The sequence below is a fragment of the Ictidomys tridecemlineatus genome, chromosome 8, assembly GCF_052094955.1.
Source record: "Ictidomys tridecemlineatus isolate mIctTri1 chromosome 8, mIctTri1.hap1, whole genome shotgun sequence".
In the NCBI taxonomy this organism is placed as follows: domain Eukaryota; kingdom Metazoa; phylum Chordata; class Mammalia; order Rodentia; family Sciuridae; genus Ictidomys; species Ictidomys tridecemlineatus.
This window is the reverse complement of record NC_135484.1, coordinates 75,765,744-75,784,751: the sequence shown is the minus strand read 5'-3', so window position 1 is coordinate 75,784,751 and position 19,008 is coordinate 75,765,744. Positions and strand designations below refer to the sequence as shown.

Here is a 19,008-nt window from a genome sequence, read left to right as displayed (position 1 = left end):
GTTAACATACTTTATACACAACCAGAGGTATGAAAAATCATGCTGTGTATGTGCAATAAGAATTGTAATGCATTCTACTGTCATTTATTTTAAAAAAATCAAAAACTTTTAAAAAATTAAATCAATTTATGAATGGAAGGTTTGAGGTTTCTAGCTCTAATTATCCATATTTCTACTGCTTTTTATCATTAATTTGATCAAGAATGAATATTGTTTTGCTTTAATTAATTGGTTCTTTCATTTTTCTTCTAGTAATGTTCTCTTTTTTCACAATTTTGGAAACAATGTTGTTACTTCAGATTTATGTGTCATCAATTATACCAAAACTCTCCTTCCTCATGCCAGATCTGGTCTCATTGATTACATTTATTTCTTGTATGTTTGCAGTCCTGCATTACTAGCATCACCAATTCAGGCTCTCCAATTTCATGGTGTTAGGGAGCCTGGGCCTTCTGAGAAACTGAGGCTGCGTTATTGCAATCAAGTCAGAAAGATTTCATACGTGTTGCTCAGTGTAACAGGAATGAGTTTATTGGAGGAATAGGAAAAGGGAAAGGGGACATTCTTAAAGGAAAGAGTGGGTCCTCTCAGAGAGGAAAGGGACAATGTGCCTCTCCTGCACTCCAGTTTTATTGGGGATCCCAGAGAAGTTTCCAGAGAGTTCTGCCCAAGTCCACCTCCTGACTTTTAACTGACAGCAAGGTGACATCAGACTTTCAAATCCCCATTCTAGATCATCTTGCCCCATTCTGACCATTCTAATTGGATCCTTTACCATACATTCTTACAGATTTTATGGTTAGGAGGAACCATAAAATCTGTAACCATCCTCATCTCCCCAGGATCTGGTCACAAAAGTCTCCTCCTTTAGGGTAACTTAGGTTCCTCTTACCAACATTATTTTGGGCCTGCATTACTCCTGCAGTGAACTGCAATTTGCTGAGGAATGTGACATATCCTGTCCAATGAAGCCAGGCAGGGCTGCAAGTAAATTTTTCTTGGAAAAGAAAGCATGTGGGGGTCAGCACAAAGGGCACATTTAATAGAATTATTTTCTTAACGTCACGTTCCCATCATTCACCTGTCTGTTCTCTAACAATGGGAATTCTCTATGGGGATGGGGTTAAGGATTTCAGTTCTTCCTTTCTCCTTGGGGACCATGAGCCATCACCCAATCCTCTGTCTCCAGAGGCCTCTTCTCTCCTGACTTCTCTCTTTAACTTATAAGCATACTTTTACCTCTTCTACCCTAAAAATAAGTCCTTCTAATGACCCAAAGTCCACTTCTCTCCCTTTCTCTCTCTTTCTCCTTCTCAAGGTGGTAAGCACTAGTGGAACTTAGTATAAAATTATAAAATAATGAGTGGTCATATAAATATGTTCTACCTTTAATTATATTATGCTTCTGTATTTCTTTATATTTATGGGTTTATAATTCTTTATAACTCCAACTCTATTTTTATTACTTCATGTCAAACTTCTGTTCCCATACACTCAAGTGATGGTTTTCTAAAGTCACTCACGACCCTTTAATTGCCAAATCCAATTAACACTTGCCCTTATCTTGTTTGGCCTCTTGGTAGCACTTACTGCCTTGAACCTCTTCTTGTTGAAATTCTTTCACCCCATGTTTTCACCACACCTGCTCTACAGATTCACCTACTACCCATCACTATTCCTTTTCAGTGAGTTGGTTTTTTTTCTTTTTTGCATATTCTTTCACCTTACAATCAAATGTTGATCTCCAGAGCTCTGTCCTGGGTCCTGTCCTCAAACTACAAAATTCCCTCAGGAAAATGGATTGATTCCTATTGTTTTAATTACTATTTTCTTGCCTATGACTTCCATGTTTAAATATTTAGTCCTAAATTTTCTACTGAGCTCCAGATCTCATATCTCTGGATTTTTCCCGTGATGTCTTTTCCATGTATGTGTTACTAAGTCTAATCAAACCTATTAGATCTCTTCTGGGTTCTTTTTTGGGGGTAATTGTATTTTATATGCTGGAAGGAAAGTAAATTGAATATTTAGCAGCCAGCAAGGCAGACTTGGTACTCTTATATGCTGTTTATTTCTGGTTTTCCTTTTTGGGGGAATAGAGTGGAAATACACTTCCTTGGTCCTTGGAAATTAGGTGTGTCACATGACTTATTTTGGCCAATGAAATTTATTTGAGGTGATATTGTCACTTTAGGCAGAAACCTTTGAAAACTGGCACATAATTTTATTGCCTTGTCCCTGTAAACTGGTGACATTTTAGAGAAAAGAGGATCCATCAGCTTGCATTCTAGTGAAGATGATTTATAGCTGATCTTCCACAGACTTACAATGGACATATATAGCATGAGTGAGAAATAAGTCTTTGCTATTTTAAGCTGGTGAGATTTTGGACTTCCTTCTTACTGCTGCATCACCCAGCCTGTCCTGATTGAAGATCCAAAATCAAGTTTGGTATTTTTTCCTCCTGTGGATCATGAAAAGAATAAAACAAAATAAACGAATAAAGGTATACTCTTTCTCCTATATTCCCTTTCTTCTTTGTCTTTGTATGAGCCATCTTCATCCACATGCTTACCCAGTCTAGAAACATGGAAGCATATTTAGACTCTATTCTCAAGTCTACCAGCATTTAGTTCTGTGAATTCCATTTCCTAAGTATCCTTCAAGTCTTCCTTTCACCTGCACTCTTAGTATATATCTTCTTATGTATTGTCTACACAATTACAGCAATCTTTTAAATGGTCTCCTTTTCTCCAATGTCAGCCTTCTCAATCTCCCTCTTGCCAGAGGGTACCAAATTATTTTGTTGTTGTTGATACTGGGGGATGAACCCAGGGGCACTTTACCACTGAGTTATATCTCCAGTCCTTTTTGTTTTTTATTTTGAGACATAATCTCACTAAATTCCTGAGAGTCTTGCTAAGGCTGTCCTTGAATTTGCAATCCTCCTGCCTCAGCCTCTAGAGAAGTTGGCCTTGCAGATATGCACCACTGTGCCTAGCTGCCGAAGTGATTTTTATAAAAATGCAATGTTATCATTCCACTTAAAATTCCTTCTTAAAATATTCCATAAGCACTTAAAATAAAGTCAAAACATCTTAGCATGGAATGTTAGGCTTTGAGAAGTCCAAGGGTTTTACATCTCTTCAGCCACTTCTCTGCTTCTGAAATTACTCATTCCTTCTCCTCCCTCCTCTGAACCAACATACACAGACAATAATATCCTTTGATTGATCCTCTAGAAATATCAATTGAAGTTTCATTTACTCTAAGAAGTTTTTCCTAAATAGACTTTTTAAAGTCCCTCCCTTTTGTCACTTCTCTGCCTAAAATATATTTTTGCTTTTGGATGTGTCCTTTTTAGAAATCTACTTATGTGGCCATTGTAATGGCCATAGATTATGACTACAATCTTCTTGACAATAAGGATTATACTTTATTCACCATTATATATGACAAATGTATTACTTAACATCTTGTAGACACATCAAAGATGTTTATGAAACTGAAATAATGAGCCATTTCATCAGATAGCCCAACATCTCTAAAGAGCTTATATTTCAGACAGCTTTCACATCACTATGACAAAAATACCTGACAAGGACAATTTAGAGAAAGAAAGTTTATTTGAGACTCACAGTTTCAGGAATTTCAGTCCATAGATGGCCAACTCCATTGCTCTGGGCTCAAGGAGAAGCAGCATGCCATAGGTGATGGGATGGGGAGGGGGAGAGTGCTGCTCCCCTCTGGGAAGCAAGGAAGGAGAGGCTATGTGTGACAGGGAAGATTCATCCTTCCAAGGCATGCCCCTAGTGACCACCTTCACCAGCCATGCCTCATCTGCCTACATTTACTACCCAGTTAGTCCATTCAAACAAGGATGGACTGAATAGACTGCATCTCTCACCTTCTAATAATATTACTTTTGAATATTACTGCATTAGCAGTAGCTTTGAGATCTACCTCATATCCAAATCATAATAGCTTATAATCTGTTCAGGATTCACTATGCATCAGGCATGCAACTAGCATTCATTAAGCTTTATTTTATTTAGCCTAACAATAATTCTAGGTTATTGAGACATGCACTGGGTATCTCTCCTCATTAATTTCATTATCTGAAGGAAATCATTTCTCATTCTCCTAGCTGGTAGATCATTATAGGCCTTTAGGTGCTAATTAAATAGATTATTTTCTTAAAAAGTAATTGAATGAATAGTGGAGACAACACAGCTTGCATTCAAGGTTTTACCTACAACTTTTTTTAAAAATCAGCTTCATTATTTAAAATATTGTGAAAAAAATTATCACATTTACATATCATTTTCCATTTGAAGAATCGCCAAGTTTAATGTACCTCAATAGATAAGTGAAACAGGGCAGAAAGAACCACTACCTTGTTTCATATGGTAACTTAAGATTTCATTATTATTTCACACATATTCCCACCTTCACAAAAGAATTCTCCAGTTATCAATGAGTGACAACATGCTAAGTAATGATGAAAATGTAGAGATGAACCTCAAGACTAATTGCAAGGGGATATTGACTAGATGTTGGGGGAAAATCACAGGTATGAGAAGATATATGGGCCATTATTTATGCCCAAATCACATGATTCCAGGCTCTGTCCCTCTTGACTGGAACATTCACATCTCTTCTTGATGCCAATGATTTTCTATGATCTCCAAATAATAATAGGTAAATATGTGAACCTAGCTTCTCATTACATTAAAAAATAATAATAAAACCGACATTTCTTTCTTAAGAAGTCCATTCACAACCCCAGCCCCGCCCCCGCTGACCTTTCTTCAATTGTTGCAGAAAGAGGAATTAAAGCCATTCCTTTTCATTTGGGTTCATGTCCAGCCTTCAGAACATGGACCGCAGATCTAGCTGCATTTGCCAAAGGCCCAAAAGCTGAGACTGGTCGATCAATTACCAACCACTTGGCTTTTTTGCAGAAATACACAAAACGTGTAGAATCGCTTAATTTTATCCCCTCCTAACCTCTTCACATGGAAATTGGCTGCTCGGGCGAATGTTGTTTTTCACCGCGGCCATGTGTCCGGGGCGATTAACACTCGCTTGACAAAACCCCTTCTCGGCCATTTGGGAGTTGCACGCGTTCACACCCGGAGTTCAGCCCGATGCGCCTTCACGCGCAGCCTTTTTGTTTATGTGGGGAGAGAGGGGCAGATAGGGTGCGAACTTCTAAATATGCAGCAGGCCGCTAGGGCTATATAAAGCCAGGGGGTTGGACCTGGAGGAAGCTGCCAGGATTGCCCACGAGTCGGCAGCTGCCTTCTCCGGATCCGCGTTGCGCCATGGAAACTGCGGAGAGCGCGGAGAGCGCGGAGAACACAGAGAGCGCAGCCTGCGAGCGCGCGCGCCGCCACCGCCAGCTGCCAGCCGTCCCCGACGTCCGGACGCGACGCGGGGCCGCGGACTCCGGGTATCACTCCCCGGCGCGGCCCTGAACTCTCTTCCTAGTCCCTCCCTCCTCCTCTTCCCAGATCCTACCCTCCGCCCTCGGTCCAGACACCAGGTGCCAGCGGTTGGCTGAGGTGTTTTCTCCCGAAGTGTGGTTCGGTCTCACGTTTCCTTTGCGCTGCTTGTGCTTCCCATTCAGCAGATCCGCAGTCTTTTGGAGACCTTGGGTTAAAGCCAGAGGCGAGAAAGAGGAAGGAACACTGCATTACGCAGCGGAGACGGTGAGTGAACCCTGGGTGGCAGGTTGCCCCTCCTAGGATGCAGAGACGGGGTTGGAGACGTAGGACCTGAAGGACACCTGTCCTCCGTCTGCACCCTCGCTTAAGATTGTGCCTGCCTGTGGCCCAGCCAATGTTGAGGAAGGCGAGTGTATTCTCCAGTGTCGGGCCACAGGGATCCTGCCAGAAGCCTGGCTGCTGAGAAGCTGGGGGTGGGGTGGGGGGGTCACATTTCCTGCGTGCCCATTTCCATTTTTGAGATGGAGGTGGGTGGTAACTGCGAATCATCTCCTTTCGTCCCCAGATACCCAATGGTCCAGGAATGATTCAAGCCTCAGGAAAGCTTTTCCAGTACACACACCCAGTCAGGTAAGTGACAGGCCCTACTGAAGATCTCCTGCTTTTCCATCCCCAAAAAGAGGCTGGAGGCTTCACGCAGCTCCGCTAGGCAGCTGATCCTGTAGTTTTTCTTTCTTGGAAAATCTATCTTTAAGGTTACTCTGTTCATCCCACTCGCAGAGGTGGGTTACTCATCTAACTGAAAAATGTAGGAGTGCTCGCCCCCACCTGAAAGAACAGTTAAATCGGTGCATACTCAGTAAATGCTTAAGGAATATGTTAGAAAAAGACAACATGTATTGTATAGGAAAAGTAGAATGGTGACATCTTGTGCCTAAAAATGGTTTTCGCTTTTGTTTTGTTTGTAATCCCAAAGGGTTGGAGTGAAATTTACTTCATACCAGACAGAAGTGAGTGGTAGGTTATTCTCTTGCAAACCAGAAGCAAGAATGGAGTTAATGATTGCAATTTCACAGAAAATCAAGCTTGACACATGAGAGAAAATGAAAATGTAACAAAAAATCCTAAAGATTACTAAGGGTGACCCTAAAAGAGCTTAAAAGTTATTTAACATAACAAGGAGAAACTATTTACTATTTCTTGCTCCTGGAAGTGGGCCTTTTTGTAAGATTCTTTGTAGCTCTTATTCAGACTAAAGGTTAATAATTATGCCATTTTCCTGTGTCTGAGAGCTGTTAAAAGAAGAGCTGTATGATGTTTGTAAAGGATGTATGTGTTTATAGATAGCACATAATAATTAATACATGCTGATTAATTTTCTACCATGTGCTAGCAGTTGTTGAAGAACATAGGAAAAAATGACAGCACCTTGTAAACGTCCTAATGGAGTTTAGTTTGGTCAGTTTTACAGGTGCGAAGAGGACATGAAGTGCCTAAGTGAGGCTCAGGGAGGTGTGCATCACAGGTTGTGACTGCCTGAAGTCTTGAAGAAGTTAACCAGATGGATGGGGAGGTGGGGGCAGAATGGAATTTGGGTGTGTGAAGCTGTGGTCATTCCAGCAGGGTAGTCAGAGGCCAGAGCTTGTACACCTTGATACAGAGCTTTGTTAAGATCACATAGGTTTACTCTATAGATGAATTTGCTTATTACTCAAGGGATTTAACCATAGAGTGGTGTGGTCAGATTTATGTTTCCAAAAAAAAAATCACTAAGGAAATTATATATAATTTAGAATACCAAAAGTAATTGGAAGCTATTGAAATTGTTCAGGTAAGAAATTATGATAAGCTTTTCTAAGACATTGGAAGTGAGGATGGGTCTGGGTGAATTTGGAAAATACTTAGGTGACAAAGTTTGGCTTTAAGATATATTGGATATGATAGGTGAAGCAGTGGTAAAAAGCCAAAATTCCTCCCAAGTTTTTGATGACAAGGTGAGTCTTGCACTAAGGAAAAAAAAAAAAAAAGAAAGAAGAAAGAAATTAGTGCTTAGAACGGATTTGGAGTGCAATGTAATGCATCCAACTTTCCATTTGTCATATTTAAATGCTTATGGGGCAATAAAATAGAGATATCAGGTAGAGAGCTACATATATGTTAAAACCTTAAGTACAAGCTTGGGAGTCTATGGTAAATCGAGGGTTGGGGAACTCATGACAGTGAGTACTCAGCTCATCCCGGGTAATCGAAAGGTAGGAACTGATCATTCTCAACGAAGCTTTGGGGGAAGGCCTGTATCTCACCAGTATAAAGAGAAAGAGAAGTCCACAAAGGAGTCAAAAGAATCAAAAGAGGGAGTAATTCAATAAAATATGGAGTCTCTGGAAGAAAAATAGTCCACAGTGGGATATTCTGGACAGAGTATGATGATAACAACTAACCAGCATTTGTTGGGTTTGGCAAATCCAATTAAATATTAGAAAGTAAACTGTTATCTTCATAAGCAATTACTTTCTTTTCTGAACTACTATTACAATTTAATTGTGCTTCTCTTAAGTTTATTTTATTTTTATTAATTTATATCTTGAGTACTATTTATCTTTTCACTCAATTGCAAATTCCTGAGAGTAGGGGTCATGATTTATTCATCTTTGATATATGAATTATGTTGGCATTTTAAGGAATCGCCCCAATATTTATTGAATGAATAACCCATAGTTACATATTTAAGCATCAAAATTATAAACTTTAAAAATGTTTTGCTAGAAACGGATATAAACATCATTGTCTTTTTCCCACAATTTAAAATTGAGAATACTGAATATAATATAATTCTTTGTTTTTTAGAATCACTCAGTTATACACAGGGCTATTCATTGTAAACTAAAATAACTGTGCTCTAGTCAGTAATTCAGCCTTATCTCTTCTCCTTTTTTGCTTGGACAAAACACAATAGAAAGCCAAGTGGCAATATTAACACTTGCCAGATATTAAAAATTCTGAGATAATCGTGCTTACAGCAAATTATTTGTTTGAAACCTATATAATTTCTCAATATCTCAGTATAGTGTTCCAAATTGATTGGGAAATGAGAAGAGATGGTTTCAAGACTGTGTCAAAGGTAGCCTTTCTATGTCTCAAGTTGTGAATGCATAGGCCAACTTTTAAAAATATTGTTTTTGGTACTTTCTAAATGTATATTGGCTACATCTATTACTAATAGTTAAACCTGTGAGTTTTAAACAATGCAGTAGGTGATGAACACCTTGCTTAGGGTGCATAATATTTGTCATTTTTATAAAGTTGATTATCACTGGAATTGGTATCGTAGTGGTAGAGTTCATTTTTTCCCCTTAAGGAATGTAGAAACTAGAAGTAAGCTAAATATTGATTTTATGCTTATGCAGGGTTTACATAAATTTGTTTGATCTAATTTATAGTTTGGATAGATATTTAAAATAAATAGCCATTAATTATTGGCAAATAGACTCTATGAAAACTGTGATAGTAGCATTTTAAAACTATCTTAAGGCTGTACCTAAATGCATACATCTATTGCAAAGGGTATAGCGCTCTTGAAATCTGGTGTTTTCATAAGTATGAGGATTCTGAATGTGAACAAAATAAAGCATATTATGTTGTCTGCTTCTTTCAGGCTATTTTGGCCAAAATCAAAGTGTTATGATTACTTATATCAAGAAGCAGAAGCTCTTCTGAAAATTTTTCCAATTCAAGCCACAATTTCATTTTATGAAGATTCCGATAGTGAAGATGAAATTGAGCAGCTGACTTGTGAAAATTAATCTAATTAGTTACTTCTGATGATATTCAAAGCTCATGGGCTTTGGTGTATAAATGTATTATAATCTTTTAAACTAATTTATTTGTATATAATTTATTAATAAAAGGAAATATTATATAAATACTATGGTAGTATTGACTTTTTTATCCCTTCATTAGAATTAAATGTTGAAATTTAAAATAAATGCCATTTACAAATGTCTTGATTATATTATAACTATTTGGGGCTTATAGAGGTACTTTTGGTCTTTTCATTAAATTACACATTTACCTGTATATATAATTTTGCAAAGAATGACAATATTTAATCTCTGAATACTAGATGTTGTAACATCTAATATTTTGTACTGACCTCACTGGGATGTTGTAATTACAGATAACATTCTTTTATTAGATAATGAAGAATATAACTTTGTTACCAAGCACACATTTATTATTATGTGTCTGCTAGCAGATAGTGAAAAATACTTTAAAATCATTATTCTATAATTGGAAAGGAAGTCAGTAGTAGGGCCTGAAACTTTTAGGAATTATAAAGAAATAATGATAATAATTCTCGTCTGCTCTTCTTAAATCTAGTAGTAAAATAGTGTGGGGTATCCAATATTTATTGTACTACATTTCATGTAAATCACTCCCATTTAAACATTACTTAATGTTTAAATGGGAGTGATTTACATGAAACCTAAAAAAGTGGAGACTAAAGAACAGAATGGAAAAATATTGATCCTTTCTTGTCCAAAGGGGAGCTATTTGGTAGAAACATTATTCATATTATCAATTTTCTTAATGAGACAGAAAACAGGAGAAATTTGCCGGATTAAGGTAATATAGTAATCTGTGATCAAGAAGTCCTTTTTAGTTCATACCCAATCTCACAATAAACAATGTAATTACAAGTAAACATATCTCTGTAATATTCCAGGATGATAGCAGGTAAAGGCGAAGATCAGAGGTAGTTGTGAGATTCTCCTTACTGTACAGCCTGGTGTTTCACAGGAGAGAATTTCAAAGAAATCAGAATGCTGTAATAGTGTTATTTTAGTCCATATTTCAGGTAGTACAATCGTACCGCTTATCAACGAACAGACAGTGATATTCTGGGTTAACAAGACTCTACAAGAATATATTCTCGGATTCGATCAGCACCAGGGCTGAGGAACAGCTTCACTCTCTGATCTTTCCGCGAAATAGCTGTCACCTCCATCCAGTGCTGAAGTTTAGTCGGCCGGACCCACTGAGCATGCGTACTTTCCCCCTCTTGCCGCCCCGCCGGCGCTCGCTCCATTGGCTCCGCCCTCCGCTAACGTTCTGCGTCACGACGTGCTTCACCCCTGGAGACCCCGGAAGTGGGTCGGGGGCTCGGCCTCTGCCCGGCCGCAGAGCCGGAGCGGGAGAATCTGGTCTGAGAGGGGTCTGGCCGAATGAGCGACTCCGGGCAGAGCCCGGGCCAGGGATCCAGGATGCTAAACGTCCCTTCTCAGTCTTTCCCGGCCCCCAGCTCTCAGCAGCGCGTCGCCTCAGGGGGGCGTAGCAAGGTAAGCCAGTGACACTTGGTGGCACCCAGAGCTCGCCTCCCGCCTGCGTTTCGCTCTTCATCTTCAGTACAGTCTGTTTTGCCCTCACCGCCTGTCCGCCTCTGGAGCCTTCGTTCCCTTCAGCCCTTGCTGGTCTTCAGTCCTGGAACTCTCCTTCCCTTCCTCTCACCTGCTAGCCCTTCTTTCCCGCTGTTAGCCCCCTTCCTTTAGGTCCTTTCCCCCCGAATTTCAGATCTCTGGGACAGGACCGCTCACCATGCTTGCCTTATTTTGGGTACTTAATATTGTCTTCCCTCCCTTCAACCTGTCCTCTCTGGTCTCTTCTTCATTGTCCGAAGGAGTTGTGAGTGTTGTGGATTCTCTTGCAGAAGGGAAGGACTAAACAGTGGCGACTAGAGACAGTCTGCAGCGGTGGGGATTTTTGGAGCTAGGGAATATTTGAGAAGCTAAGACAAATGTCCACAAACCTCCATTCAGGTTTATGGACACTTCTCTCCAAATCATATTGCCTTTATCTCAGGTATCTGATTGTTTCAACATGACTTTTGTACTGATATCACTTGCTGACTTCGGAGCTAATGTAACTAATGCTAGAGTATTTGTTAAGCATAGTTACGTTTAGCAACAGGTGGGATGCAAATACATTTTATTTTGCAAAATATAGTAAAAAGTGTGACCCATGTTTACTTAAACCTGAATGCTGCTTGCTTCTCTTATTTGCTAATGCTTTGTTCTGTAGCCACTTCCTCATGTTTTGGTTTTGAGAATTCCAACTATTTAGGCTACTCCTTTTTCTTGTCATTTCTGGACTCTTGGGTCTTAGCATCCTTTAGGACTTTCTCCGACTTTCCTTATTTTTCTCTAGTTAGACCTGAAATTCTGATTTTAGATTAAAACATGGGTTCTGGAATCTGTATTTTTCACGTGCTTCTCAGAGGTCTGTATCCTCAATTATAATATCAATACTGAGATTTATTAAATGCTTCATGGCCATATATGTTTTGAGTGTTTTTCCTGTATTACCTTGTTTAATCTTCATAATGACCCTTGAAATGGAAGCTTTCAGTATTTCCATTTCACAGAAAGGAAACTGGTTAAGAAATGTTGCCTTGGAGCATATAAGTCTTGTGATGTGATTCTGTCTGTGATATTTCATTTATTGCTCTGTACGTCTATTTACAGCCACCCAATCATGTGTTCTTTCCTCCCTTGACTTCTTTCTCTCCTTAAACTAAATACTCACTGGATTATAGTGTAGCCTTTCCAGAATTAGATTATGAGTTGTGGCCCCTCTCCACTAAAATCTCCATCCTTGTTCTCAACATCCATCTAAAGGAAAAGCTTAGAGGCAAAGACAAAAAGTTACACAGATGGTGATGGCAAATGTGAGTCTTTGAATCCATAAAGAAAACAAATAATATTATTGTACAATTAAAAAGAAATTAAGATTCTTTCTTTTCTTTTCTTTTCTCTTTTTCTTTTCTTTTTTTTCTTTTTTGGTGTGTTTGTGAAACAAAACAATCTTGACCATATTGGAAACTGACTTTGGATGAGACAAATACAGATTGAAGAAAATGAAACCTAGTTGGTGACGTTGTATATCATAATTGTTAAAAGCATAGACTTTGAAGTGAGAAAGACACGGATTCTTTTCCCAAATCCATCACTTAAACTCTGAATTTGTTTCCTTGGGTATAACTGAAAATAACCAATTTTATCGGATTATTCATAGGATTAAGTAAGATAATGTTTTTTCTTAGCACAGCTTTGGTAAGCACTCAGTAAAGGATGTTTACCCTAGGGTTTTATTCAAACCTCACAGATTTGAATTTGACGTAGAGAATTCATTCAATATGTGATGGCTATTATTATTTCTACTAATAACTCATAAACCAGTATTTATATACTACTTAGTAGAGATGTGATCTCTAATTTCAAGTAGTCTCATAGGTAGCAAAGATTAATAACAGTCATAAAATACCATAAATACTACAGTAGTGTGTTATGACCAAAAAGTAGTCTGAATCAGAGAAGCCTTCCAGAGGCTTCTGGGGGGTGGGGCAAATCTAGGAAGAAAAAGCAACACTTGAGAGCAAGTACTTGATAGTAATCAAGGAATTAATTCCCATTTGGCTAAAGCATATAATGGAAAGAAATGAAAGTTAAATCATGGATCTTTTGAAATAAATTATGACCATATTATGAAGGATCTGGTAAAGCACTAGGGAATTTGGAGACATTATTATAAGGTAACATGAGGGGCCGCTGAAGGAGGGAGGGTACATAATTTGACTTGCATTTCTAAAAATTAACTACCCTGGGGATTATGGAATGGAGAGAGACCAGTGGTTTTGGTTTGGGATAGGAAAAAATAATTTCAAATGAATAAATTATAAGATTGGGATCAAGAAACCTGGAGAGTTTCACTGATAGTCAGAATGGGACAATATAGATTTAAAATTTAGGGTGAAATGTGAAATTAGAAATGTACCACAGATCTATTAATTTGTTTATTTTGGGGGTAAATTGATACATGAAATAAGTATGATTCAGGAAAGTGAGGTATAAAAACTTGAAGGTGCTTGCTTTTGCGTTAAACATTTTTTTTGGTACTATATTACATACTAAATATAAATAGTAGCCATGTTACAGAAAAATTTTCACTAGGTTGTCTTAACTGATTGAAATATTAATAACACTTCTGTATATTACTCAATACTCAAGCCTGGATAATTGGTAAAGAACAGGGATTGATTTGTTGCAGTTTTGGAGACTGAAAAGTCTAAGGTCAAGGGCCTGCATCTAGAAAGGGCCTTTGGTGGAGCATGGTGGAAATCATAGAGATCAAGAGAGCAGCCTTAAGCCATTCTTTTTTTTTTTTTTTGGTAGAGTTTATTTTGACATATTTATACAAACATGGAGTATGTCTTATTCTAGTTAGGATCCCAGTTTTGTGGATGTAATGATGTGGAGATTCACTGTGATATATTCATATATGTACATAGGAAAAACATGTTAGATTCATTCCACTGTCTTTCCTTTCCCCGCTCCCTTCCCTTCAGAGCCCTTTGTCTAATCCCCTGTACTTCTATTCTTTCCCTCCCCTCCTTGTTGTGTATTATCATCCACATATCAGAGAGAACATTCAACCATTGATTTTTTGGGATTGACTTATTTCATGTAGCCTAATTGTCTCCAGATCTATACATTTACCAGCAAATGTCATAAAGTCATTCTTTTTTTATGGCTGAGTATTATTCCATTGTGTACATATACCACATTTTCTTTATCCATTCATCTGTTGAAGGGCATCTAGTGTGGTTTCAAGTTTAGCTATTGTGAATTGAACTGCTATAAACATTGATGTAACTGTGTCACCATATATTGGTCATTTGTATTTCTTCTGTGAAGTGTCTGTTCAGTTCCTTTTCCCATTTATTGATTGGGTTAATTGTTTTCTTGGTGGTGTTTTTGAGTTCTTTATATATCCTAGAGATTAATGCTCTGAGGTGCAGATGGCAAAGATTTTTCTCCCATTCTGTAGGCTCTCTCTTTATTCTATTGATTGTTTACTGTGAAGAAGGTTTTTAGTTTGATCCTATCCCATTTATTGATTCTTGATTTTACTTCTTGCGCTTTGAGAGTCTTGTTGAGCCTGTTCGTTCCTAAGCCAACATGATCGAGTGTTGGGCCTACATTTGCTTCTAGTAGACACAGAGTTTCTCTTCTAATACCTAGATCCTTGAATTTTGTTCAGAGTAAGAGACAGAAGTTAAGATTTTCTTCTGCTACATATGGATTTCCAATTTTCCCAGCACATTTGTTGAAGAGGCTATCTTTTCTCCAATATATGTTTATGGCACCTTTGTCTAGTATAAGATAACTATATTTATGTGGGTTTGTTTCTGTATCTTCTATTTCCATTGGTTTTTGTGTCTGTTTTGCTGCCAGTACCATGCTATTTTTGTTACTATAGCGCTGTAGTATAATTTAAGCTCTGGTATTGTTATGCCTCCTACTTAAGCCCTTTTATAATCAGCATTAATGCATTTATGAGGTGAAGCCCCTATGAACTTTATAAAACCATTCAAAGCCCACAACTTCCTATCTAGTTGCCTTGGGGATTAATTTTACACATGTGCTTTTTGGGGAACACATTCAGACCATAGCAACTTTTCATCTAAAAGACTTTAAAGTGTAATTTTTAAAACCAAACCAAACTCCAGAACATCCTGTTAGTAAATCCTGTAATCAGGTGTTGGCAGGTGTTTTCTTCAAAGGACCTAATGGTAAGTATAGTAGTCTACTCTTATTCATGGTTTTGTGTTCTGTGGTTTCAGTCATTCACAGTCAACTCTAGTCTGAAAATATTAAATGGAAAATGGCAGAAATAAACAATTCTTAAATTTTAGATTTTATGCTGATTTTAGTATTATGAGGAACTCTTGTGCAGTCCCTTCCATCCTTCCTAGCATATGAAACATTTCTTTGTCTAGCAAGTCTAAACCATATGGGCAACACACCTGTCAATCATTTAGAAGCCATTTCTTAGTTATCAGAATGACTATTGCATATTGTAATTCTTATCTTCAAGTAACATTATTTTACTTACTACTGGCCCCAAAGTGCAAGAGTAGTGATGCTAACAATTTGGGTATGCCAGAGAAACCATAAAGTGCTTCCATTAAGTGAAGAGATTAAAGTTTTTCATCTTAAGGATTAAAAAACAAATTGTATGCTTAGGTTGCTAAGATCTGTAGCAAGAATGAGCTCCTGTCTGTGAAACTGTAAAGAAGGAAAAATAAATTTATATATAGGAAAAAGCTAGCATATATAAGGTTTGCTGCTATCCTTGGTTTCAGGTGTTCACTGAGGATCTTGGAACACATCTCCCACGAATATCAAGAAACTACAATATTTTAGGCTTTGAGAGCCTCATAAGTTTTCAGTCATTTCACTATCACCACCATGTGTGAAAACTAGTCTTAGCTCAGGGCTATGTAGAAATCTGTCAGGGTTGGCCAGGGGTTGGTCAACCCTTCTGTACAGTGTGATTATTTTACATTGTTTGATAAACTTTCTCAGTGGATTCTTAAAAAGCATTTTTAACGCAAAGTTATTCCAGTTTTTCTGTTTGTAGTGATAATTCAAAGAAAGTTAATGATAGCCAATCATTTGTGTATCTTTTCTTTCCTCAAATCTCTGTATATTAGGGGGAAGAAATTTTGGTTGAGAGTGGCTGTTCTAACATAATCAGTGACAGAGCCAGGACAAGGACATGTTTCTGACTTTGGATTGAATATTTTTCCTGTTATGTTGTGATACCATTATGATGAAAATTCATAGCCCATATATTTTAAGTAATTTTCTATTTATAATTCTAATGTAGCGCAAATAATGATGATGCCTCCTAAAGCTATGAGGATTTGTAGAATTGTTAGATTTTCATTTTTATCTTTTTTTAAATGAGAATAAAAGTAATGCAGTATTCTGAAGACAAGTCTCAGGACAAAGGGAAAGCAATTAACTTGAAGATTCCAAATTTAATTCAACCTTTTTCCTTTTCTAGGTACCTTTAAAGCAAGGCAGAAGTCTTATGGATTGGATTAGACTGTCCAAAAGTGGAAAGGACCTAACAGGATTAAAAGGCAGGTTAATTGACGTAACTGAAGAAGAACTTAAGAAACACAACAAAAAAGAAGATTGTTGGATATGCATAAGAGGTAGGTGGTAGTTATTAAATAACTTAAAAAATGTGCTGGATTTTCCTTTTGCCAAACATATCATACATAGTCTTATTATTTGGTGATCAGATTCAGAATTAGAAAACAAAAATAAGCCCATACTGGGCAATAAATAATATTGTTCTGGCCTTGGACAGTGTTCTTTCTTTATGTAACTGTTTACATTTTGATGCAGAAAGTTTCTGAAATGAAACTCCCCGCCCCCCACATCCCCATATTCTGTTCCCTTTGAAAGGAAACAAGTGTTGGCCAGGCAGTTTAATGCCAAAGGTAAAATTATTCAGTAGCACACAGTTTATACAGACTCTAAAGGAAATCAGAAGGCCTACATTAAAGCCAAATATTTAGTTCTCATTTACAGCAAATTTTATTATTTAATGTATGTGGCAATATTAGTTTCCTGTTTTTTCTAGCTCATAGTAACTTAGAAGCTCCAAAATAGTTGAAGAAATGAGCTGAGAGGTGTAGCTGATGAAAACAGAACTCATAGTAACCAACAATCTGGCGTCTCAGAGAGACAAAAGTATAGTAATAGATACAGTGAACCTGTACATCCAGTCTACACAGTGATGTTCTTGAGACAATCAGACATACTAAACATCTACTGTTTTATTCAGATTTTTCACTGTTGTGACTAAAGGATTGGACCAGAATAATTTTAGGAGAGGAAAAGTTTATTTGAGGGCTCATGGTTTCAGAGGTCCTAGTCCATAGAAGGCTGGCTCCATTCCTAGGAATTTGAGGTAAGGCTGAGCATCACAGTGGAAGAGTGTGGCAGAGGGAAGCAGCTTACATCCCTGATGTAAATCATGATCCACTGAGTGATGTGGACCATGAGTGGTAACTGAAGGCTGGTAGGGTATGGCTGGAGGAGGTGAGAATTAGGGAGTGGCTTTGGGGTATGTTACCCCAAAGGGTCTCTTAACCCAGTCATTTCCCCTCTGAACCTTCTTGCATTGTCTTATGTGAACTTTAGGGGGATACTTTACATCCAAACCATAACACTACTAATGCCCTCTGTTTAAAGGGGAAGGATTACCAGTAATTTCTGATGTAATCCCAAATGAAAGTAAAAGAAAATATGTGACTAAATGTAATTGTCCTTTTCTCCATAGCTGTTATAATTTTAAAAAATTGTGGGGGTTCTGTTGAGCAAGTTGCCTTTTTTATGAATTCCCTTACCATTTGCCATAGGTTTTTATTTTCACCTTTTTTTTCATTCTTTGAAAATGAAGTATGTTATCACTTATCCATTTAACTCTATGGCTTCCAAAACTTCATTGCTGTCATTTCATTTTCTGACTTCTGTGTCTCTGTGGATTTACATCTTATTTATCCCTAACATTTATTTTAGAAAGTTTTCAGGAGTATGGAAAATAAATGAATGCTTTTAAATCCAAAAGTTCTAAGATACTCTACCACCCAGTAACTTTCACAAATCTACCTTTTAGTTATTTTTCTTTAAAATTACTTTAAATTCTTGAGAAATCCATTTATTTTTCATTAGTTTCTTTTCCATATGTTTCCATTGAAATTGGCAAAAGTTATACTGTTTTTCTAAAATAACATGCAGAGTTATATTTAGTTATAGCTGATTAGCTTCTATTGGACCAACACTCCAGCAACCTCAGGACAAAATATAAAAAGAAAAATTTATCTAAAGACCTGTTGAGCAACCGAAAGTGGACAGAAATAGAGGACAAGGACCATTTGTATTTAGTAGAAGGGTATGTCCCTGGGTAAGTTTCCTGTTTCTTATGGCATTTAATTAGAGGTTAAGTCTGAGTGTTAATGCCATGAAATGTGGATAAAACTCAGATGGAGACTGGCACCCCTACTGGCTTGAAGAACTAGAAGACAGAGATTGGGATATTTGCAATAAGTAGAAAGTGAAGGAGAAAATTCAAAGAAAGAAGGATCCAGAGAAGAATATAAACTATTTCTTGCATATATGACAGACTGTAAGTAGCCCCAAAGCTAAAACATTGAAGAAAGCTTTAAATTTTCAATTTCCCAAATGGGAAAGAGTTTGAGTTTGGATCTAGTCAATTGCCTACTAAAACAGAATTTGTTGGAGGAATATAACAGAATCTAGAGTTTCTGCTATCTTATCCAAAGTTACTAAACACACTCAAGAGAAATACTGGAGATGATACAGGTGTTTGAACTTAATTCACAAGAATTTTAAAGTACATATTATAAGTATACAAAGAAGTAAAAGAATGTATGTATAAAATGAATAAATAGGATATCTCAGAGAAATAGCAATTATAAAAAATGAACATCTAGAACCAAAAATTAGCATATATGAATTTTTTTAAAAAATTTGATATTTGGTTTTATAGTAGTTTGGAGGTGATATAAGGAAGATTTAGTGAACTTTCAGATAGATAAGTAGGATTATCCAATCTGAAGAAAAGAGAGGAACACAATTAGACAGACTCAGAGACTTACCAGAGAAGATAAAAATGTCTA

The 19,008-nt window shown here is 37.3% G+C and overlaps 2 protein-coding genes and 1 long non-coding RNA gene across 6 annotated transcripts in view; 2 read left to right on the top strand and 1 right to left on the bottom strand.

The window, feature by feature from the left end:
* Positions 1-509: 509 nt before the first annotated feature.
* LOC120889083 (uncharacterized) lies at positions 510-4,977 on the bottom strand. The gene is made up of 2 exons (XR_013425017.1): positions 3,639-4,977; positions 510-2,464 (listed from the first exon to the last, which is right to left on the bottom strand). It is a non-coding gene; the product is annotated as an uncharacterized LOC120889083 (long non-coding RNA).
* Positions 4,978-5,089: 112 nt separating this feature from the next.
* Ripply2 (ripply transcriptional repressor 2) lies at positions 5,090-9,375 on the top strand. Its single transcript, XM_005324779.4, has 4 exons — positions 5,090-5,455; positions 5,633-5,714; positions 6,016-6,080; positions 9,106-9,375. Exons 1-4 carry the CDS (start codon positions 5,328-5,330, stop codon positions 9,251-9,253), a joined length of 423 nt encoding a protein of 140 aa, XP_005324836.1. The 5' UTR covers positions 5,090-5,327; the 3' UTR covers positions 9,254-9,375.
* The window catches only part of Cyb5r4 (cytochrome b5 reductase 4), a 101,177-nt gene continuing 87,819 nt past the window's right edge, over positions 5,651-19,008 (top strand). For 2 of the 4 annotated variants that reach the window (XM_040283036.2, XM_005324749.4), the window contains exons 1-2: positions 10,566-10,789; positions 16,359-16,512. In XM_040283036.2, coding sequence (XP_040138970.2) covers positions 10,676-10,789; positions 16,359-16,512 — 268 coding nt within the window. In that variant the 5' untranslated portion in view covers positions 10,566-10,675. Of the gene's footprint in view, positions 5,715-6,015; positions 6,081-10,564; positions 10,790-16,358; positions 16,513-19,008 lie in introns of those variants that run through there. The other 2 variants (XM_021726039.3, XM_021726040.3) reach the window with 2 other exon arrangements.

Excerpts from the sequence above, each read along its gene's own strand:
- Ripply2 (XM_005324779.4), top strand. The coding sequence starts at position 5,328 with ATGGAAACTGCGGAGAGCGCGGAGAGCGCGGAGAACACAGAGAGCGCA. Across the intron at positions 5,715-6,015 it reads TGCATTACGCAGCGGAGACG|ATACCCAATGGTCCAGGAAT; the intron begins GTGAGTGAACCC and ends TTTCGTCCCCAG. Across the intron at positions 6,081-9,105 it reads CAGTACACACACCCAGTCAG|GCTATTTTGGCCAAAATCAA; the intron begins GTAAGTGACAGG and ends TGCTTCTTTCAG.